This window comes from Gossypium arboreum, chromosome 2 (genome assembly GCF_025698485.1).
Source record: "Gossypium arboreum isolate Shixiya-1 chromosome 2, ASM2569848v2, whole genome shotgun sequence".
NCBI classification, from domain to species: domain Eukaryota; kingdom Viridiplantae; phylum Streptophyta; class Magnoliopsida; order Malvales; family Malvaceae; genus Gossypium; species Gossypium arboreum.
The window spans coordinates 92,460,986-92,484,290 of NC_069071.1; the positions used below are offsets into that span (position 1 = coordinate 92,460,986).

Consider the following 23,305-nt stretch of genomic DNA (forward strand, 5'->3'; position numbering starts at 1 on the left):
TCCGTATTCGACGGGGAGCAAAACCAAGAAGATGATTTGGCATCTCTGTATTTGATGGGGAGCAAATCGAAGATATAGCAGATCTGACCTTTGTCGCGGCAGATCCAAGATGATTTGGGCATCCCTGTAATGGACGGAAAGCAAATCGAAGACATTAGTGGATCTGACCTTCATCAAGGCTGATTCAAGATGATTTGGGCGTCTCCGTATTCAACGGGGAGCAGATCGAAGAACTCAAGACTCGGCGAGCCCGGGCAAAATTGGGTCTTTTATATCTTTGCTCTATTCCTGTTACACAGCAATGAGCAAAGAGGGGCAGCTGTAGAACCCATATTTTTCCCGGGATTACAAAAATTAAAAAATGAAATTAAACGAAAAAATAAAATTAAACAGTCCATTTAAGTCCTTTTACAGAACCCAAATACCATAGCCCACTAACCCGTAGGCCCAAAATTAAATGCCTAATAACCCATTACACCCATAAGCCAGCTAAACACTAACCCAATAACCCGCTTAACCCAGTAGCCCATTTACAATCAAATACCCAATACCTCTGATACCCTAAGCTAGTCTAGTAACCCAAGACTTAATTGGCCCAATTGGCCCAATTGGCCCAACCTATCTTCAGCTTTGGGAAACCCTAGCTATGTTTTGCGCCGTAGCTCCCAAGCCATACCAAACGTCAGAAGATCTTGCGCCGCAAGCACCAGTGTGCAGTCAATGCCTGGTCCGTCGCTGCCATCATTAAGCCTTCATCACCGCTGTGATTCCCGTGCTCACCTGCACACAAATGGAAAGAAAAGCAGTATAGCAGCACAAAAATAGGAAAAAACCAAAGGAAATTATTCTTACGAAATGTAAACAGTGGCTATAAAGCCCGAGTGCTATCGTTGTAATAGGGACCACACGAACCAGATACGCAAACGGTTGTACAATTTACTACGCAAACAAAAAACACAAACAGTGTTTTTTTTTTGAAATAAAGTGATATTTTGTTTATTGTTATTTTTCGTTTCTGTTTTTTTCAATACATACAAAACAACATTTTTAAAGAATATTACTAAAAAGAGGGAAAGAGGGTTACCTTTGACGCGCTTAGAAAACGGAAGATTTTAGACTCTCTGACGGGCGCGTACGATGGCGCGTGTGGTGGCTCGTGTAGCGGTCGACCGTCGGAGCTTTTGCCAGATTTCAAGCTGAAGAGAAGAACCGAGAGTGAGTTTTAGAAAAAGGACAGGGTTTAAATGAATTTGGGTGTAAAATTTTATTTTTATAATAGTATAAAACGACACCGTTTTGGCTTAAAACAATAAGCCCTAAAACGGTGCCGTTTAAGCATATAACCCTTGTGTCGACCCGACCCGGCCAAGGGATCCGCGTGTTTTCTGTTATTGGAATAATTGTCCAATTGGTCCTTCCGCACTTCTATCCTTTAAAATTAAATTTCTTTCATATTTAAATTTTGCTCAATAACTTTATTTTTAATTTCAATTTAGTCTTGAGCCTATGATACCTGAACGCTGGAAACGGTGACGTTTTAGGGATTAGGGTTATTTACCCAGTGAGTCCCTCTCTTTAAACGCGCACTTTAATTAGGCCCCAAATTCAGTTTTGATATTTTAAAAATTAACCCTACAGTTTTATTAATCATTAATTTTAATCTTTTTTATATATTTCTAAATTATTTATTTATTTTAAATATTTTATTTATTATTTATTTTACTATAAACATTATTCATATATGAAAAATTATTTATCGTATATTATTTTATTATATATTTATATTATTATGTTATGTTGTCTATTATATATATTATCTATTATTTATTTATATATTATCATATATTATTTATTATGTTGTTTATCTTTATCTTTATTATTATAATTTTAACACTTGTAAATTATTATTAAAATTACATATTATTGAATATTTAGTATGATATATAATCTTCTAAACTTATTACAAAATTTTGTTCCTATTTAACATATTATTGTAAGTATATATATTAGGTTATTGTACCATATAGTACATTTTTGTATATATATTAACCTTTTTTAAAAAAAAAATCTCTTTTCACTATTTATATACTGTTTTAAATATTTGTTATAATGCATTTATTTCCTTTTTGACTTATTTTATATATGTTCATAAATTTGTTGATTTATTTTCATATGTTTTTATTTAGTGTTTTTAGTATGTTAATTTTATCTTAAATTAATTTTTTATGTTATTTATTGTTTTATATGTTTGCATAAAATTGATTATTTATGTTGTTATTTTAAGCTATGTTTGCATATATGTTATGAAATTTAGGGTTTCCCACGTTGTGTTGTGCATGAAATGTTAATGTATGTTGTTTTTAAGTATATTTGCATGAATTGTTAAAATATGTACCATGTTGTTTATGTTATTATTGATATCTTGAAATATGTTAAAATGCATCATCGTTTAATTTCTTTTTTAAAACTCCAAAAGAGTTTTAAAAATGAGGCAATGTTTTTTCGTATTTAGGAATTCGGGAAATGGTGCCCTAACATGCTGGATTGTGATTTCCCGTTTGTCTAAATGCCTAAAATACCCTTCTAAATGATTTTATAAATTAAGAGGTGATTTCAGTTACAAGGATTTTAGAATATCATGTCCTATCATGCTGGATATGATATTTATATTTTTGGAATGAAGGAATCTCGGTCTTAAACTCAAACTATTCTGACTTTTAAAAGGGATCCTATTTTTTAAACTCTTTCAAAATTTTGACATTAAGACAGAAAACTATTCAATTTGGTACCGATTTTGGGTGTTGCGAGGGTGCTAATCCTTCCTCGTACGTAACCGACTCCCGACCCTGTTTACTCAAATTTTCGTATACCAAAATGTTTAAAGGTGATCCAATTGCACCTAAAAAGATTGGTGGCGACTCCCGTTTTCATTTTTTTAAAGTCGAACCCCCGTTTTTCAAACCCCATTAAAAATGAGTTCGACAAAGTCTATTCTAAATCACAAGATCTTATATGAACCCACTCAAAACCCTTCTGATTTGATCAGCAAGGGCTACACTGGACAACTTTGATGTAAGTATATATGCAGGAAATCTGATATGTGTTGAGAATTAAATGAATTATTCCTGTACATGGCTGCAATCAATACTTATCTGGGTGATCTTTCTGGTGTTCAATGACCAGATCAATGGAATTGAATCATTAATCTTATACTTATTTTGTGCAAAGTGTAGCTCAACAACAAATAGAAATCATTGATTAGTTAACTGCCAGTTATTCTTTCACCCTAGCTAGATATGCTGATAGAAGGTAAGAAGAGGAGGAGGGAAATGTAAAAGTAAGAAAGACCAACAAATTTAGAAAACTTACAGTTATGTTGTGTGGGTATGTCCCAGAAAGCTCTCGAAACCGACAAACACTAAAGAGAAGATTCTCAAAGCTATCTCTTGCATGCTCCTCAGTTAATGCCCTCCACTTTACATTGTCTTCCTTCCCTGAAGAGCAATAAAATACAATAACAATGCCACTCAGATGATTTAAAGCCTTCATGCTATAGAAAAAAAATTCACGGAATAAAGGTGGACTAGAAGGAAACCCATAGAAATTGACTAGGGAGTAGAAATTGCAGTAACATTCATTATTACTGATCAAAAGATAAAGGTAGTTCTTCAGAGCAAAAAGGGAGCTCTTCACTTTACTTGAAGGCATAACTATGAATGTGGAAACACAATTAATCAATAACAACAGCTTCACGAATGCAATACATAATTACTTCATAATACAAGTATAGTAGGTATCTAGTACTCATACGAGTAATCCACAGCACCAGTACCTTAAAGGTTTTAAAGGTTTAGATTTGGATTTAAAGAATAGTGAACATACTAGTACTAGAAAAGGATTATAGGATTTACCAGGTAAACAATCATAGCAATCATTGTCAAGTTTACATCTCATCCTTCAAACAACAGGTAATTTGAACAAAAAATAAGGCGAGATATTATTGTATGAACTTAGGAAAATAAAATGAGTGAACGAGTTTACATACCAAACCATCCCTTGGAGTCAGCAACTGTCCAATAACTCTGCGCCTCACTACGAGGACCAGCATCTTTCAGAGTCTCTCCACCGCTAAAAAGAAGCAAAGCCTCATCATCTAGTGCAGTGCTTTCTATCCCTTCTTTTATGTGAGCCAAAAAAGTGGCAGCCTGGCCTGGATTCTTCTGATAAGACTCCAAAAACCAAGAATCCTCCTTGTCAGCTTTTTCACAACTACTGCTTGTATAAACCGAATGCCCAGCAACCATTACAAGATTCTTAAGCTTAGTAAAGGGATAATAACTGCCAAAGCCATCATCAAGTTCCATACAATTATTCAGCACCTTATAGTGTTGCTCATATAGAGATAAAACTATGAGGATCGTGACCCCGAATGCCAAGGAAATAGAGAAAACAAAGAGTGGATGTAGCTTGTAATAGTAATGAAGCCGATTAGCCCAGGACTTAACCATTCTAACAGGGTAAATTGATGATTTTCTACTTCTGGTTCTTTTGATAGTTCCTGATTCTATAACAAAGTCACCCCTTGGATATGCATGGAAGGACTTAGGATTGTTTGACCCAAATGGATATTTATTCATGATAATTCAAATCCAGCAGAAAAGCATCGAGATTTATGCAAATGAACCATACCCAAATAGGCAATTGGACAGATTTAACAGATAAAGATTATGATTTCAGATTCAATTCCAAGAACCCAAGCATAAACTACTTCAAAGGAAAGACCCTGATCATCAAAGTTGCAGTTCTGTTTTGCAGCATAAGGAAGTAGAAATGAATTCTAGGGAATATAAAAAGGGGGTTTGCTTCTCCTCGAACTTTAAACTGAGGAGAGAGAGCAGGAGTAACTCACCAAAATCCTGTTAATGAATTAGATTAGAGTTTTAATTTAGGATGAGAATGATAGTTTATCTGTTACGTGGAGATAGCTAAAGGATTTTAGAAAACCAGATCCAGAGTTTCAGAGATGTAGAGATGAATTCGGAGGTTAGACTTGGAACGTTGAATCCTGCCTGGAGAGAGTGAGTGAGGGAACACTAGTTATTAACAACACGCTGAACCATTTATTAACAACACATGATGGAACCAGTCAAGATTACTGATTCAATCAATTCAATTGATTCACTGTTTGATAATATAAAAACTATATAATTATTAAAAATAAGAAAAAAAAACTTAAAATAAAACTTGAACCACGCCCAACTATTATTAGGCCCACACCCAAAAATTAAAAAGCCCATACCCAATAATAAAATAAAATAGGACAAATTTTGCTATTAGACCTTGTATTTTACATGAGTTGTAGATTTAGTACCTGAACTTTAATTTGATTATTTTCAGTTCTCGTATTTTTAGAATTTAAAATTTTTAATCCTAACCAAATTATAACCATTATATTCATTAAGTTAAGTTCTGTTTTTTTAAATTTGATATGTTAAATATATTATTATATGTGTAATGCTATATCTGCTATTATTTTCACATATTACCCATAAAAAATTAGTTAATATATTTAATGATTGTCGTTTGTATTAAGACTAAAATTTTGAAATTTAAAAAAATATAGCCACTAAGAATGATTCAATTGGTAAACATGGCCTAAATCTATAACTTTATGCATAATATAGGACTTGTAACACCCTATACCTGACTCGATTACCGAATTTGGGTACCAAGTATCATAGACATACCGTAATATTTAGCTACTTCAATTTTTTTTAACGACTCAGACAATGCGAAATTATAACCCAAACATATATATCAAGTTTATTCTCACTCCTTGACTAAACAACGTATTTTGGGAAAAAAACAACTTGGATATATTCTATTTATTACAAGTACTAGAATCTTATAATTTCTCAGTTTGCTAGTGCCACACGTTGACACTTACTATGACTATAGCTTAAAATCAGAACAATACACATAACTAATTTCCCTCGAGGCGTAGCCTTTCAGGGTACCCCTCTATATGCATGATACAGTTATAGCGTCATTCTCGTGAGCCTAGTGGTGTTTGGCTTGGTCCCTTCAGCACGACCATTAAGTCAGTCTTTGACCTTGCATACAAGTCAAAATCATCGTAAGTTCAAAGAACTTAGTGACATCCGATACAACACTACTAAAAAAGGCTCTGTGTATTTTCAGGAATAAGATAAAAACACAAAATTTAGATCTCCTTGAGTATCTTAGGAAGTTTCGGCGATTTTTCTGGTGTAGTCATTGCCTTGCATTCTTTGCCAACAATTGGCGGACATATCCACTGATTGGTCATGAGTGTGCACTTCCAAATAAAAAATTCTTCTGGAATTTGACAATCTCCCATTTCATCTCAGATTCCCATTAATAGCTAGTTTCCAACGAATACCCCTTTCTTGGATTGTCCCTGGCGAACTTCCACACTTGGTAGTCCCATGTGGACTTTCCCGCGCTAGATAGTCTTGATGGACATCATCTTTCTTAGTAAATCCTTGGCGTACTTTCCACCAAGGGTAATATATGGCGAACTTCCCTCTTAAGAGAATCCTTTCTGAACTTTCCCGTTTTTGACGACCTCCTTACCTAGGAACACTTGGAATCAAGCTTGAAGAAACATTTCATTACCCCATAGCCCATGATGGTTTATATGTCAACTCTAGAGGTCTCAAAATGGTGGATACTAGATTTTCCAATTCGTTGAAGGAAATTCTCCTTCCTCTCACATATACTTGTGTTAAGACACTTCTATTAGTTCCACTTACCATCACATTTTGGCGACTCCTCTTATTATCCCATTTTCCCGTATTTTTAGATGCGCCACAATCATCCTATCATACTACTTGTCACGCGAGTCATAAAGTGACTTCTCCTTTTATGCCCTGGTGGGCTTATTGGTTCACTGTCTTGGCAGGCTCCATTTTTGCGATATTCGCCATTGGGATTACGAGATTGAAACTTGATTCATGATTTTATGTTCCCAATTGTCTAAATAGGTACTTGCTCGAAAAATGGTAGAAATATGAAGGAAAAATAAACAAAAAAGGGTAAACTTGGATATAACTCTCGGATATAAAAAACCTAGAAAAGAATCGACGTTATGAACAACGCGACCCAAATTCTATAAGGTTGTTTGACATTCAAAAGTTTGAAAATAAGAAGACACTGACCCGCGATCTATAAAGAAATAGGAACCAAAAGTATAAGTTGATCGCCACACTTTAGAAAATATGAGAAGGGAAGTGATAAGATCGGGTTTGTTTTCAATGCCACAAAAATGGAATTCTTGATAAGTTTGAGAAGTTCTAATGTAACACCCCTACCCCGTATCCATCGCTGGACTAGGGTTAAAGGCATTACCGGACAAATCAGAACATTTAACATTCAATTCATATACATTATACACAATCATAGTCAAACTTTAGCATAATGTCCCTTATATAGGTCATCGAGACCTTAAACATACATTAGAAAAGGGTCGGGACCAAACCGAGCTCATTCAAAATTTTTCAAAACTTATACATTTTTCAAAGTTGTACAGGTCACACGCCCGTGTGAATAGGCCGTGTGCCTCACACGGCATTAGACACGTCCGTGTGTCTAGACCGTGTCAAATCAGGCCATACATACTGAATTAATCACTCGGCCACAAGACATGCTCGTGTGTCTTGGCTGTGGTCGAAATTGACTTTGGTCACACGGCTAGCCACACACTCGTGTGCCTTAGCCGTGCTCAAGACTGACTTAAAACCTTAGGGTACCCTAGGGGACACACGGCCGTACAACATGACTGTGTGTCGCACACAGCTAAGACACACGCCAGTGTGGACAAAAATAGGCCATTTGAAATGTAACACCCCTAACTCGTGACCGACGCCGGTGTCGGACACGAGGGGTTAACGGCCAAATCCTCTCAAGATACCAACCAATTTGACATTACCAGTCAGGCTGGAAAACTGCGTCACCGTCGCCTTAAAAATCATATCTCGAGTTTCAAAACTCGGAAACTGGTTTCGTAAATTTTCCCTGAATTTAGACTCATATACCCATTCATGGATTTATTTTTAGAATTTTTGGTTGGGCCAATTGGTACAGTTTATTAGTTAAAGTCACCCATGTTACAGGGATCGACTGCTCTGACCTTCGCGCGTTACAACTTGGATATATCTCTGTACAGGGCTTTAATACTGGTGCCGTTTGTTTCTAATGAAACTAGACTCAAAATGGAATCTGTACATATAAGGCATGACTCCTAATTCTTTCTGGATGATTTATGGTAAATTTTCAAAGTCACGACAGGGGACCCAGAAACCGTTCTGGCCCTGTCTCACGAGAACTTTAATATTTCTCAGTATACTGCTCATATGGTCGTTTCGTTTCGTCCATATAAAATAGATTCATCAAGGTTCAGTTCCATAATTTACTCACTATTTAATTCTACTTCTACTATTTTTAGTGATTTTCAATCTCATCTCACTGCTGCTGTCCGCAACAGTTACTGCAGTAGACTATGCCAATTTCATGAATTTTTCCTTGGCCTTAATCATCCATCATACATGACACAAATTATGGCCACCTTATCAAAATTTGAGTTTCTAAGACTCGTGGCTATAGGTTCTAGCATCCCACTCGACGACCACATAGGCCATTTTCGCATGGCTTAAAGTTTACAACCCACAATTCGACAAAATATAATAGCCTATACATGCCAAATGTTCTACAACAACAAAAACAATACCACAAGATTTCAGCCGTTGATGACTTCAGCAACGGTCCCGATCACGCAAACAATACGAGTCCGAGAGACCTAAAATGGGTGACAAGAAAACACCGAGTGAGTTTACAACTCAGAAGTCATAAGCATTCATCAATCCACCGATAAAGTTACTACTACATGTACAACAAATGAGGCTAGGTACTCGTCCACATCGAATCTATACCATAATACCTCGGACCTTTCGGTCCAATCTCGCACTAATTCATACATCCACATTTCATATCCTACACAACAAGATAATCAAGCATTTTACACATTAACTCATTTTCCAGCACAACCATACACATTTCAATCATCACATAGATTTAAGGCTTACCAATTTCAATCCCCAAGCATGAACGAATTCTCTATTCGTCATGAGCTCGAGGTACTTACCCGATCCGCTGTCCATACTCAATTCAATGGAGACACACCTCCATATATATAGAGTACGCACACACAGTGCTTACTACTCGACTTCGCACACTTAGTGCCACGTAATTTAAGCTCGCACACACAAGGCCATACCCTCCGAGCTCGCACACCCAAAGGTCGTATTTTTTCAGCTTGCACACTTAGTGCCAAATATTTCCAGCACGCACACTTAGTGCCATATATTTCCAGCACGCACACTTAGTGCCAATCTCGCCACCATACACCCGTATTGCCAGACACATAGTGCCGAAAGCAAACTTTCTACACATTCCACTATTTCTTTTACATTCAACAATTATCCTCATTCCATACACATACAATTTCATTTATACATATATATATATATAGCATTCCATTAAACACAATTGCATAGATTTTCCAATCATTTAAGCAATATCAAACGTATGCGCTTAATGACTTACCTTATGCTGGGTAAATAATTCCAAGTCGGCTACTCGATGATCTTCGATTTCCCCTTGTTGGACGCCTCCTTTAGGATCTTGAGCTTAAACAAATAAAATAATTCATTCAACCGCTTTGGTACATATATTGGTATCCACATTTTAATGATCTTATGACATACGGAACGACATGGTAAAATTTTATCTTACTACCTTACGTTTTAGCTATTCGCTAATAGCCTTATGCAATTACCATACTATCAATAATCCAATCATACATACACATATACATATTCGTATATTAGGTAACCACCCTTACTAGCTACCCATTTTAGTCAATTTTATACAATTGAAGGCAATATCATAAATGGGTATACTTATATAGCCGAATGTGCTAAATTTGATCTAACATCACCTATACACTTGATTGAATGGCCGAATACCTATACTATCAATTATAGTGTCATTTTTATTCTTTCAAGCACATAGTTTCCTCCCATGAACACTTGGCCGAATTTTCTTTTCTCTTCTAGCATAGCTTCACATCTCAAAATTAAGAGTTGCAAATTACAATTAGGTTACAACAATGCCCATAATTGACCGAATGCTTAAGCTCAACTAAGCCAAAAATTCATTCAACATCTTTTTAATTTGCCCTTCACTATTTTCTTCAAATCATCAAATACAAAGTGGTTTACATCTAATATTAAACCAAACTTGCTAGCACACAACATTCCTTAACCGAATGTTATAAACCCAAGCTACATATATTGTTCATTAAGACCCTTCAATGGCCACATTCGACACCCCCCCTTATGAACGAACCAATTTCAACCTTCAAAAGAAAAACAAAAACATATGCACCAAGAGCTTCAACTACTTGGCCGAATATCAAACCTCCAAACAACAAAATTTAATCCATGAAATGAGTAGAACTTGAACTAATCACCTCATTTATACCTAAATTTCCAAGGATTTCAAAGTGCTTACCTCTTCCTAAGCATCATCCAAGCCAAATCATGAACCAAAGAATTCCATTCTTCTTCCTCCTTCAAGTCACGGCAATGGAGAAAAGATGAGCATTCTTTTTTTTTTCTTTTCTTTTCTTCTTTTACTAACATTATTTTATCTCCAATGACCCATTCCTTATTATTAAAATCTAATTAAACATATATATTGCCCATCAATATCCCATCTTGGCCGCCACCATTAATAAATTGGGCAATTTGACATGCAAGTCCACCTTTGTGTTAACATGCACTAATAAGCCATTTAAAATTAGCCTATCATATTTCACCATGTCTCACATTGATCCCTATTTAATAATTTCTCATACAATTGGTAAAATTAGAGAATGAAACTTCCACATGTGCATGTACACACACAATAAGCATAGAATATAACAATTAATTATTTTTATGACTCGGTTTTGTGGTCCCGAAACCACTTTCCGACTAGGGTCAATTTTGGGCTGTCACATGAAAAGCCAATTTGCCACCCAATTTGGGTCAAACCTACAAGCATCAAACCAAGCATATTTGCACTATTATTTCAGCCAATTTCAATACCAAAACATACATAATTCATGCCATATTATTATCAACCAAATTCAAACTTATAAATTATACTCAATCATATCAAATCATAAGCCAAAGTCATATTAAACAATATGTTTCATAACTCTAATTTACCTTATCCATTCACATACCAAAACCTTACCAAATTGACCATTTCACTAGGCCATTGAGGTACATCAACACATACCATTTATGAACACAAGCATATACCAAATTCATTCATGATCTCGTCCATAACCAAGCCATACCAAATGGCTAGATATACACATCACAAAACATAACCAAAACATCTAGCCTATACATGCCATACTTCAATATATACAATTTCAAAAGGTACTAAAATATAGTTCGATAGTGTAGTGACGATCCTCGATGATCTCTGAGCTCCCGATAGCTATGATATCTATAAAACAATGCAAACACACACAAAGTAAGCTTTCAAAAGCTTAGTAAGCAATATACAAATAAACTTATCAATTAAAGCATATAAGCATCATATAATTACATATAATACATCGTCAAATACTATCACAAACCACATAATTCATATACATTTCTCATATACTCAATTCGTTTGCACATATGGCATACTTTCTCATACTTATATCACATATCATCATTTACACATATACTTACCTTTTAATTTTCAAACATAGTATACATTTCGAACGTACCTGAATCGGATACACATCTCATATATTCATTCTTTTCTTGGAATGCACGTTGAACTATTAGGAATCACAAGGATACGCGGATAGCTTAGAAAGCTCATACAATGCCAACGTCCCAGACGTGGTCTTACATGTAATTAAATATTGATGCCACTATCCCAAACAGGGTCTTACACAAAATCAAGTACGATGCTAACATCCCAGACCTGGTATTACATGTAAATCATAAGTCGATGCCAACATCCCAGACGTGGTCTTACACGATAACACATATCGGATCCTATGTCATGAAATATATATCCTAACTATTCCTCAGGTTCGTACAAGGCTTTTCGAACGTCGAAACTTTGTCAATACTTTCTCGGATATCTCATTTTTCTCAACTCATATATTCATTCATCATAGAACAATAGCATATAATTGATAGTAATTCAATTCAAAACACATTTATTTGTATATAGACTTACCTTGTACGGATCTGAATAGACGAATTGGCTACTCCACGACTTTCGACTTTCCCCGATCTAAATCTGTTTTCTTTGTTTCTTGATCTATATAAATTCAAATTTAACTCTTTTATTCACCAAATCATTCAAATCAATACACAAACACACATTTAGAGAATTTTACAAATTAGCTGTAACACCCCGTACCCGAGACCGTTGCCGGAGTCAGACACGAGGGGTTCGCGACTTAAATCACTTATTGCACAGTCCATTTTAAATTTCCAGACGAGCTGGCTAACTGCGTACTGTTACCTTAAAAATCATATCTCGAGTTCCAAAAGTCGAAAACCAGTTCCGTAAATTTTTCCTGAAACTAGACTCATATATCCATCTAAAAATTATTTTCTAGAATTTTTGGTTGAGCCGATTAGTACAATTTATTAGTTAAAGTCTCCCCTGTTTCAGGGTTCGACCACACTGACCTTCAGGCATTACGACTTGGATATCTCCCTGTACAGGGCTTCAATACTGATGCCGTTTGTTTCTATAGAAACTAGACTCGAAAAGGAATCTTTAAATATATGGAACAACTTCTAATTATCTCTGGTTAATTTATAATGAATTTCCAAAGTCGGAACAGGGAATCCAGAAACCGTCCTGGCCCTGTTTCGCGAAAACTTAAATATCTCCTAATATACTGTTCATATGGTCATTTTGTTACTTTCCTATGAAAATAGATTCATCAAGGTTCGATCACATAATTTATTCACTATTTAATTCCATTTATACTATTTTTAGTGATTTTTCACATCCACATCACTGCTGCTATCAGCATCCATTTTTAAGGTAGACTTTACCTATTACATAGTTTCCATGCCTCTTAATGAACATATACATTCAAGATGACTATAACATTATGCTCAAAACGTATATAAGCCATTTTTGCATGGCTATCCAAAGTTTTACATACCAAAGTTCAAACAAAACATAATAGTCTATACATGCCGAAATGTTCTCTTAGACCAACTAGGAAGAAGATACCAAAAAGTTGCAAGCTGGTGTGATGACTTCGACGATGGTCCCGAGCATACAAAAATGGATCAAAGGAACCTAAACAAGTGACAAATAAACACACCGAATGAGTATATAACTCAGTAAGTCATAAGCATTACACTACTGTCCATTTATAAAATATCATAAAAGAAATCAAATAATGCAAGATTAGGTACTCCATCCATACCGACTATGCCATAATTTCACGCACATTTATGATTACATGCTCTCAACTAGCCAAGCCTCCATTGACATCTCGTATGATATTCGATATGATATTTGATGCATCTCCACACATCATTTTATTTTCATTTAGATTATACTAATAATAGCATTTCATCTACTCCACAATAATATTATGTTCCTACTTCAAATATAATCACCACATAGGTTCAAGACTTACCAAGCTCAGTTCCCAATATAAACATAACATCTATTCCTTATGAACTCAAAATATCTACTCGTTCATTGTCTATGATCTACTCGATAAAGTCGCACACTTAACGTTAATGATTATTCAAAATATACAAGAAGCCCGCACACTTAGTGCTTAATATTCAAACTCGCACACTTAGTGCTATACAATTCAAACTCGCACACTTAGTGCTATACAATTAAACTCGCACACTTAGTGCCAATCTCATTATAGTAAACGTTTATACCCGCACACTTAGTGCCAAAATCAGCAACTCAATACATCTCACTTCTTTTTTTTTTTTTTACACTCGATAAATTTTGTCACTTCATGCATTTATATATCATTCCATTCGGCATAAGTACATAGGTATTATGATTATTTATATCAATAAAAAAAATATGCTTAATAACTTACCTTGTGTTGGGTAAAACGGTTCTAACTCGGCTACTCGATGTTCTTTCCTTTGCCTTTGCTTGATTCTCCTCCTTTAACTTCTTGAGCTTAATCAACAAATTAACTAGTTTAACCATCTTGCTAAATATTTATATCAAAATATTAATGATTTCATATCATAGGAGATACATGACTAATTCTTATCTTCCTACCATATGTTTTTGAGCTATTCGACTGATAACCATATGCTATCGCCCTACTATCAATAATCCAATCACACATGCATATATATATATATATATATATATATATATATATATCCGAATGTGCAAAGCTTAAACTCAACATCACCTGTGCTCTTAATTTGATGGCCGAATATGCATACATATATATATGATATCAACTATACTATCATCTTTAATTCACCTAAACACAAAATTTCATCTCATGAACACTTGACCTAATTCTTCCTAATCTAGCATGGCTTCACATATATTTGTAACATCCTACAAATCCACATATACCACATTTCTACATAAATTTTCTTTTACTTTTCCACTACTTCCATTCACAACATCAAAAGCACCATACACATGTATCATTACAAAGCTTCACACTTAGCATGCAAATGACATCAACACAAATCCACCTTAGCCGAAACTTAACTCATCTTTATGCCTCATCACCACAACATCAAACATCAACCAAGAAGACAACACCCATGGCCGAATATCATCTCCATCCCATAGCAAAGATTTAAACCATGGGCTAGGTAGAACTCAAACTAACAACTAAAAACATGCATGAATCTCATGGACAACATCAAACATACCTTAGTCTAGCAAACTACCATAGCTGATTTTCTCAAGCTTTTCCCCTTCTTCTTAGAACATTCGCCAAGGAAAAAAAATGTGAAAGGATGGACACTTTTTTTTCCTTTGTTTTCATCATATTCCCTTTTTTCATTATTTTATTCTTTCTAACATAACCACTAACCCAACATGTTTGCAACATGTTTCCACTCATAGCATGGCCGGCCACCATGCTTAAATTTTGGGTAAATTGACATGCAAACCCATCATTTTCACAACATGCATTAATAGACCACTTTACATTTGCCTAGCACATTTCTAAATTTTCTCACATAAGTCCTATTTGATAAAATTCACTTACAATTAACAAAATCCAAACAAGAAATTTTCACACATGCATATGTACATATAATGAGCATCAACTATGACGGTTAATTATTTTTTTTTATGACTCGGTTTAGTGGTCCCGAAACCACTTTCCGACTAGGGTCAATTTAGGGTGTCACAACTGTCCCCCACTTAAGAAATTTTCGTCCCCAAAATCGGACCGTAAATAGGTTTGGGTATCGTTCTTTCATAGAGTTCTCGTGTTCCCAAGTAGCTTCTTCCATTCCGTGTTTGAGCCATAACACTTTCACTAACGGAACCCTTTTGTTTCGCAACTCTTTCACTTCACGAGCTAGGATAATGATCGGTTCTTCTTCATAACTCATATCGGCTTGAATTTCAATCTCGGAGGGTTTATTACATGCGAAGGATTGATCGAGAACGTCAAGCATCAAACATGAAAAACGTTATGAATCCTTTCAAGTTCGGGGCAAGATCAATCTATACATAAATCGACCAATTCGCTCGAGATTTCAGACGCCCAATGAACCTCGGACTTAGTTTGCCCTTACGGCCAAATCGAGTATCTTTTTCCAAGGTGAGACCTTAAGAAACACTTTGTCTCCCACCTGATACTCAATATCTTTTTGTTTTAAATCCGCATACGATTTCTGACGGTCTGTGGCTGCCTTCAAACTTTCACGAATTATTTTTACGCTCGCTCAAAGATCTTTAATCAAATCCACTCCGAAAATTTTACTTTCACCGAGCTCGGTCCAAAATAATAGTGTACGGCATTTTCGACCGTACAAAGCCTCGTAAGGCGCCATCTTAATGCTTGACTGAAAACTATTGTTGTAAGCGAATTTAATCAAAGGTAAATACCGTTCCCATGAACCACTAAACTCGAGGATGCAACATCTCAACATATCTTCAAGTATCTGAATTATCCGCTCGGATTGACCATCGGTTTGGGGGTGAAAAGCGGTGCTAAAATGCAACTTGGTACCCAAGGCTACTTGGTACCCAAGGCTTCTTGAAATTTCTTCCAAAATCGTGAGGTGAATCTCGGATCTCTATCCGACACAATAGAAATCGGTACCCCGTGTAATCTCACAATCTGAGAAACATACAATTCAGCTAGTTTATCCAATGAAAAATCCGTGCGACGGGATAAAATGAGCCGACTTAGTCACCTATCAACAACAACCCAAATCGCATCTTTCTTACTTGTCGACAATGGCAACCCAGACACAAAATCCATCGTGACTCGTCCCATTTCCATTCGGGTGTCATGATCGGTTGAAGTAAACCCGTAGGCACTTGATATTCCGCCTTTACTTGCTGACATATTAAACACTTCGAAACAAAATCGGAAATGTCTCGTTTCATACCATGCCACCGAAACTGACGTCTCTAATCGTTGTACATTTTCGTACTCCCCGGGTGAATTGACATTCGGCTACAATGAGCTTCGTTCAGAATCATCGAAATGATTTCTGAATTTCTTGGAACACACAACCGACTTCAACCTCAAACAATCGTCATCATCAATTTGAAACTCGATTCCATATTCGAACACATTCACTTGCTTTTGCAACCAATTCATCATCGACTTTTTGAGCTTCACGAATTTGATGAATCAACAATGGTTTGGCCTTTAATTCCGCCACTAACACATTGTTGGATAGAATGCATAAGTGTACATTCATCGTCAGTAAAGCAAACAAAGGATTTACGACTTAAGGCATCCGCAACCACATTAGCCTTTCCTGTGATAGTCAATGACAAGCTCATAATCTTTTAACAACTCGAGCCAACGTCTTTGTCGCAGATTTAAGTCTCTTTGAGTCATCAAATATTTGAGACTTTTGTGATCCAAAATACATGGCACTTCTCACCAAATAAGTAATGTCGCCATATTTTCAAAGCGAATACGATGGCGACTAATTCGAGATCATGGGTCGGATAATTTTTCTCATGTCGCTTTAATTGTCTCGACGATAGGCCACAACTCGACCTTCTTGCATCAATACGCAACCCAACCCAAGCAGGAGGCATCACTATAAATGACAAATTCCTTGCCCGATTCGGGCCGCACTAGAATTGAGCTTCATCAAATAGGTTTTCAGTTGATCAAAACTTTTCTGACATTTTTCCGTCCATTCGAACTTGACATCTTTTTGAAGTAGCTTCGTCATTGGTGTGGCTATCGTCGAGAAACCTTTTACGAACCATCGGTAGTAGCCAAGCAAGTCCCAAAAGCTCCGAACCTCGAAATATTTCTGAGGCTTCCAGCTAAGTATGGCTGAATTTTGCTCGGGTCCACTCGAATACCCGATGCGGATACGACATGACCCAAGAAGCTAACCTCTCTTAACCAGAACTCACACTTACTGAACTTAGCATATAGCTACTTATCCCGTAAAATTTGCAACACTAACCTCAGGTGCTCAGCGTGTTCGGTCTCATCTCTTGAATAGACCAAGATGTCATCAATAAACACAACTACGAACCGGTCCAAATACTGTCTGAAGATCCGATTCATCAAATCCATAAATACCGCAGGGGCATTAGTGAGCCCAAACGGCATCACTAAGAACTCGTAGTGGCCGTATCTCGTTCTGAAAGCAGTTTTGGGTATATCCGAATCTCGAATCCGCAACTGATAATAACCCGATCTCAAATCTATCTTTGAAAACACTGAGGCTCCCTTTAGTTGATCAAACAAATCATCAATACGCGGTAACGGATATTTATTCTTTATTGTCACTTTATTCAGCTGACGATAGTCGATGCACAACCTCATGGTTCCGTCCTTCTTTTTCACAAACAATACTGGTGCACCCTAAGGTGAGAAACTTGGTCGAGCAAAACCTCTATCCGTCAATTCTTGCAACCGAAGCTTTCAACTCTTTCAACTCGCTTGGTGCCATACGATCTGGAGCTATCAAAATCGGCGTAGTCCTGTACAAGCTCAATGCCAAACTCTACCTCCCGAACAGGTGGTAAACTCGGTAATTCTTCGGGAAAAACGTCCGGGTATTCACAAACTACCGGCACAGATTCGGGTTTCTTTTCTAACTCTTTGTTATCAAGTACATACGCAAGGTATGCTTTGCACCCCTTTCTTACATATTTCTGAGCTAACATTGATGATATTACAGCTGGCAACCCCTTTAAGTCCGTAGACTCAACTCGGATTATCTCGTTATTTGCGCACCTTAAATCAATGATTTTTCTTTTGCAACTCCCCACTGCGTCATATACGGTCAACCAGTCCATACCAAGAATAACATCAAATTCATCAAATGGTAAAAGCGTCAAATCGGCCGGAAAATAGGATTCTCGGATCATTAGAGGGCATCTCTTACACTTTGTCAACAAGCGCATATTGACCCAAGGGATTTGACACTCGAATTACGAACTCGAGAGACTCAATAGGCGAGTCTTCTCGATGCTAAAGTCTCACATACATAAGAATGAGTAGAGCGTGGTCGATTAATGCAATTACATTAGTGTCAAAAGAGTGAAAGTACCAAAGATAACGTCGGGGAGGATGCTTCCTCTCGTGCACGGATGGCATATGCCCTAGCAGAGTACGGGTTTCAGATCGAACACCAGTATCAAAAGTCCCTCTCGACCACCACCGCCTCCTGAAATTCTCGTGGTCTACCCCTAACCGTTGTTCCACTAGGTCTTGCACCTTGCATCTTATTTCTCTCATTGAATTCCGTGCAATCTCTTATGAAGTGATCCTTCGAACCGCATCTATAACAGGCCCTGTTAATGGACTTACCCCAACATTTACCTATGTTTCGTCTTCCACATTGTGGACATTCAGGTTTTTCTTAGCGATTGTTACCCACACTAGCAACCGAAGTAGCTCGTGAGTCTATTAATGGTTGTGTCCTAATAGAAATTCCCGCAGTCGTCTTTGGTTTGTGAGTGTCCTCCCTGAACCTCTTTATAGCTGAGAGCGTAGTTATACTCGTTGATCTTTTACGAAAGTCTCTAGCTTCAGATTCTACCTTCTTTTTCTCCTTTCCAAGTTCTTCCACCTTGCAAGCTCGTTCAACTAGTGTTACAAATTCTTTTATCTCTAAAATATCCACTAGTAGCTTTAAATCTTCATTCAATCCTTCCTCAAATCTTTTGCACATAACAATTTCATCGGCTACACACTCCCGAGCATATCGACTAAGTCTTACGAACTCACGTTCAGATTCGAGATCATCACATACGGCCTTGCTTAAGTTCCAAGAATTCCTTACGCTTTTGATCGATGAACCGCTGGCTAATATATTTTTTTGAAACTCGCTTGAAAGAAATCCAAGTAACTCGCTCCTTCGGGACTATGGAAATCAAGGTCCTCCACCAATAGTAGGTCGAGTCTCGCAACAAGGATATAGCACACTTTAAACACTCATCAAAAAGTGTGACAATTCATCAAAACTCGGATGGTGTTATCAAGCCGAACTCGGCCCTTTCAAAGATCATCAAGAATTCACGGCTCAATTCCTCGGCCGCTTCCTAGTCAAGTCTGGTGGTTTACTTGGCCTTACAGGATCGAGATTCGATGGCATTATAGGCTCCTCGGTGGATTATTTAAATTCGGAATGGTTGGGCAACCGGATTAGTGCGGCATATTGTGCGACCCACTGCTCATCATAGTAAAGAAGGCTTGTTTTGCCCCTCATTTTGATTATTCGCAGATGACCGAGGTTCAACAGGCGGTGTCCCTTGCGCAGAGCAGCCGCTACACTTTCAACGTCATCCACTAAGGTTCTCTAAGCCGGGATCCATTTACTAATCAAAACAAAAATTTTAGCCGTCAGAAGTCATCACACTATTAAACACTAACATTAAGGCATTTATAGCTAGACTCATACGCGCTATGGTAGTCCTAGAACCGACTAAACCATAGTTCTGATACCAATAAAGTTGTAACATCCCGTACCCGAGACCGTTGCCGGAGTCAGACACGAGGGGTTTGCAGACTTAAATCACTTATTGCACAGTCCATTTTAAATTTCCAGACAAGCTGGCTAACTGCGTCACTGTCACCTTAAAAATCATATCTTGAGTTCCAAAAGTCGAAAACCAGTTCCGTAAATTTTTCCTGAAACTAGACTCATATATCCATCTAAAAATTATTTTATAGAATATTTGGTTGAGCCGATTAGTACAGTTTATTAGTTAAAATCTCCCCTGTTTCAGGGTTCGACCACACTGACCTTCAGGCATTACGACTTGGATATCTCCCCGTACAGGGCTTCAATACTGATGCCGTTTGTTTCTATAGAAACTAGACTCGAAAAGGAATCTGTAAATATATGGAAAAACTTCTAATTATCTCTGGTTAATTTATAATGAATTTCCAAAGTCGGAACAGGGAATCCAGAAACCGTCCTGGTCCTGTTTCGCGAAAACTTAAATATCTCCTAATATACTGTTCATATGATCATTTCGTTACTTTCCTATGAAAATAGATTCATCAAGGTTCGATTACATAATTTATTCACTATTTAATTCCATTCCTAATATTTTTAGTGATTTTTCACATCCACGTCACTGCTGCTATCAGCATCCATTTTTAAGGTAGACTTTACCTATTACATAGTTTCCATGCCTCTTAATGAACATATACATTCAAGATGACTATAACATTATGCTCAAAACGTATATAAGCCATTTTCGCATGGCTATCCAAAGTTTTACATACCAAAGTTCAAACAAAACATAATAGTCTATACATGCCGAAATGTTCTCTTAGACCAACTAGGAAGAAGATACCAAAAAGTTGCAAGCTGGTGTGATGACTTCGACGATGGTCCCGAGCACACAAAACTGGATCAAAGGAACCTAAACAAGTGACAAATAAACACACCAAATGAGTATATAACTTAGTAAGTCATAAGCATTACACTACTGTCCATTTATAAAATATCATAAAAGAAATCAAATAATGCAAGATTAGGTACTCCATCCATACCGACTATGCCATAATTTCACGCACATTTATGATTACATGCTCTCAACTAGCCAAGCCTCCATTGACATCTCGTATGATATTCGATATGATATTTGATGCATCTCCACACATCATTTTATTTTCATTTAGATTATACTAATAATAGCATTTCATCTACTCCACAATAATATTATGTTCCTACTTCAAATATAATCACCACATAGGTTCAAGACTTACCAAGCTCAGTTCCAAATATAAACATAACATCTATTCCTTATGAACTCAAAATATCTACTCGTTCCGCTGTCTATGATCTACTCGATAAAGTTGCACACTTAACTTTAATGATTATTCGAAAATATACAGTAAGTCCGCACACTTAGTGCTTAATATTCAAACTCGCACACTTAGTGCTATACAATTCAAACTCGCACACTTAGTGCTATACAATTAAACTCGCACACTTAGTGCCAATCTCATTATAGTAAACGTTTATACCCACACACTTAGTGCCAAAATCAGCAACTCAATACATCTCACATCTTTTTTTTTTTTACACTCGATAAATTTTGTCACTTCATGCATTTATATATCATTCCATTCAGCATAAGTACATAGGTATTTTGATTATTTATATCAATACAAAATATATGCTTAATAACTTACCTTGTGTTGGGTAAAACGGTTCTAACTCGGCTACTCGATGTTCTTTCCTTTGCCTTTGCTTGATTCTCCTCCTTTAACTTCTTGAGCTTAATCAACAAATTAACTAGTTTAACCGTCTTGCTAAATATTTATGTCAAAATATTAATGATTTCATATCATAGGAGATACATGACTAATTCTTATCTTCCTACCATATGCTTTTGAGCTATTCGACTAATAACCATATGCTATCGCCCTACTATCAATAATCCAATCACACATGCATATATATATATATATGGCCGAATGTGCAAAGCTTAGACTCAACATCACCTATGCTCTTAATTTGATGGCCGAATATGCATACATATATATATGATATCAACTATACTATCATCTTTAATTCACCTAAACACAAAATTTCATCTCATGAACACTTGACCGAATTCTTCCTAATCTAGCATGGCTTCACATATATTTGTAACATCCTACAAATCCACATATACCACATTTCTACACAAATTTTCTTTTACTTTTCCACTACTTCCATTCACAACATCAAAAGCACCATACACATGTATCATTACAAAGCTTCACACTTAGCATGCAAATGACATCAACACAAATCCACCTTAGCCGAAACTTAACTCATCTTCATGCCTCATCACCACAACATCAAACATCAACCAAGAAGACAACACCCATGGCCAATATCATCTCGCATCCCATAGCAAAGATTTAAACCATGGGCTAGGTAGAACTCAAACTAACAACTAAAAACATGCATGAATCTCATGGACAACATCAAACATACCTTAGTCTAGCAAACTACCATAGCTGATTTTCTCAAGCTTTTCCTCCCTTCTTCTTAGAACATTCGGCCAAGGAAAAAAAATGTGAAAGGATGGACACTTTTTTTTTCCTTTGTTTTCATCATATTCCTTTTTTTCATTATTTTATTCTTTCTAACATAACCACTAACCCAACATGTTTGCAACATGTTTCCACTCATAGCATGGCCGGCCACCATGCTTAAATTTTGGGTAAATTGACATGCAAACCCATCATTTTCACAACATGCATTAATAGACCACTTTACATTTGCCTAGCACATTTCTAAATTTTCTCACATAAGTCCTATTTGATAAAATTCACTTACAATTAACAAAATCCAAACCTGAAATTTTCACACATGCATATGTACATATAATGAGCATCAACTATGACGGTTAATTATTTTTTTTTATGACTCAGTTTAGTGGTCCCGAAACCACTTTCCGACTAGGGTTAATTTAGGGCTGTCACATTAGCCCTCACATTTTCAAATTTTGACACTTTAGTCCCTAATTTACAAAATCACAAAATACA

At 36.4% G+C, this 23,305-nt stretch overlaps 1 protein-coding gene and 1 long non-coding RNA gene across 3 annotated transcripts; both read right to left on the reverse strand.

Annotated features, from left to right (window-relative positions):
* Window positions 1-367: 367 nt before the first annotated feature.
* Window positions 368-5,156, reverse strand: LOC108466627 (uncharacterized). Of its 2 annotated transcripts, XM_017767014.2 has the most exons (4): window positions 4,046-5,156; window positions 3,370-3,494; window positions 1,085-1,196; window positions 368-780 (listed from the first exon to the last, which is right to left on the reverse strand). In XM_017767014.2, the coding sequence occupies exons 1-3, from the start codon at window positions 4,635-4,637 to the stop codon at window positions 1,113-1,115; spliced, it is 801 nt and encodes a 266-aa protein (XP_017622503.1). In that variant the 5' UTR covers window positions 4,638-5,156; the 3' UTR covers window positions 368-780; window positions 1,085-1,112. The 2 variants fall into 2 exon arrangements, with proteins under 2 accessions (XP_017622503.1, XP_052881014.1); XM_053025054.1 differs by lacking the exons at window positions 368-780; window positions 1,085-1,196 and having other exon boundaries at window positions 3,189-3,494.
* Window positions 5,157-20,864: 15,708 nt separating this feature from the next.
* On the reverse strand, window positions 20,865-22,043 carry LOC128284176 (uncharacterized). Its single transcript, XR_008274527.1, has 2 exons — window positions 21,959-22,043; window positions 20,865-21,183 (listed from the first exon to the last, which is right to left on the reverse strand). It is a non-coding gene; the product is annotated as an uncharacterized LOC128284176 (long non-coding RNA).
* Window positions 22,044-23,305: the final 1,262 nt, after the last annotated feature.

Bases quoted from the DNA above. Each gene is read 5' to 3' on its own strand.
- LOC108466627 (XM_053025054.1), bottom strand. From the start codon at position 4,637: ATGAATAAATATCCATTTGGGTCAAACAATCCTAAGTCCTTCCATGCA. The intron at 3,495-4,045 runs GTATGTAAACTC...ATTGCTCTTCAG, and splicing joins TGACTCCAAGGGATGGTTTG to GGAAGGAAGACAATGTAAAG.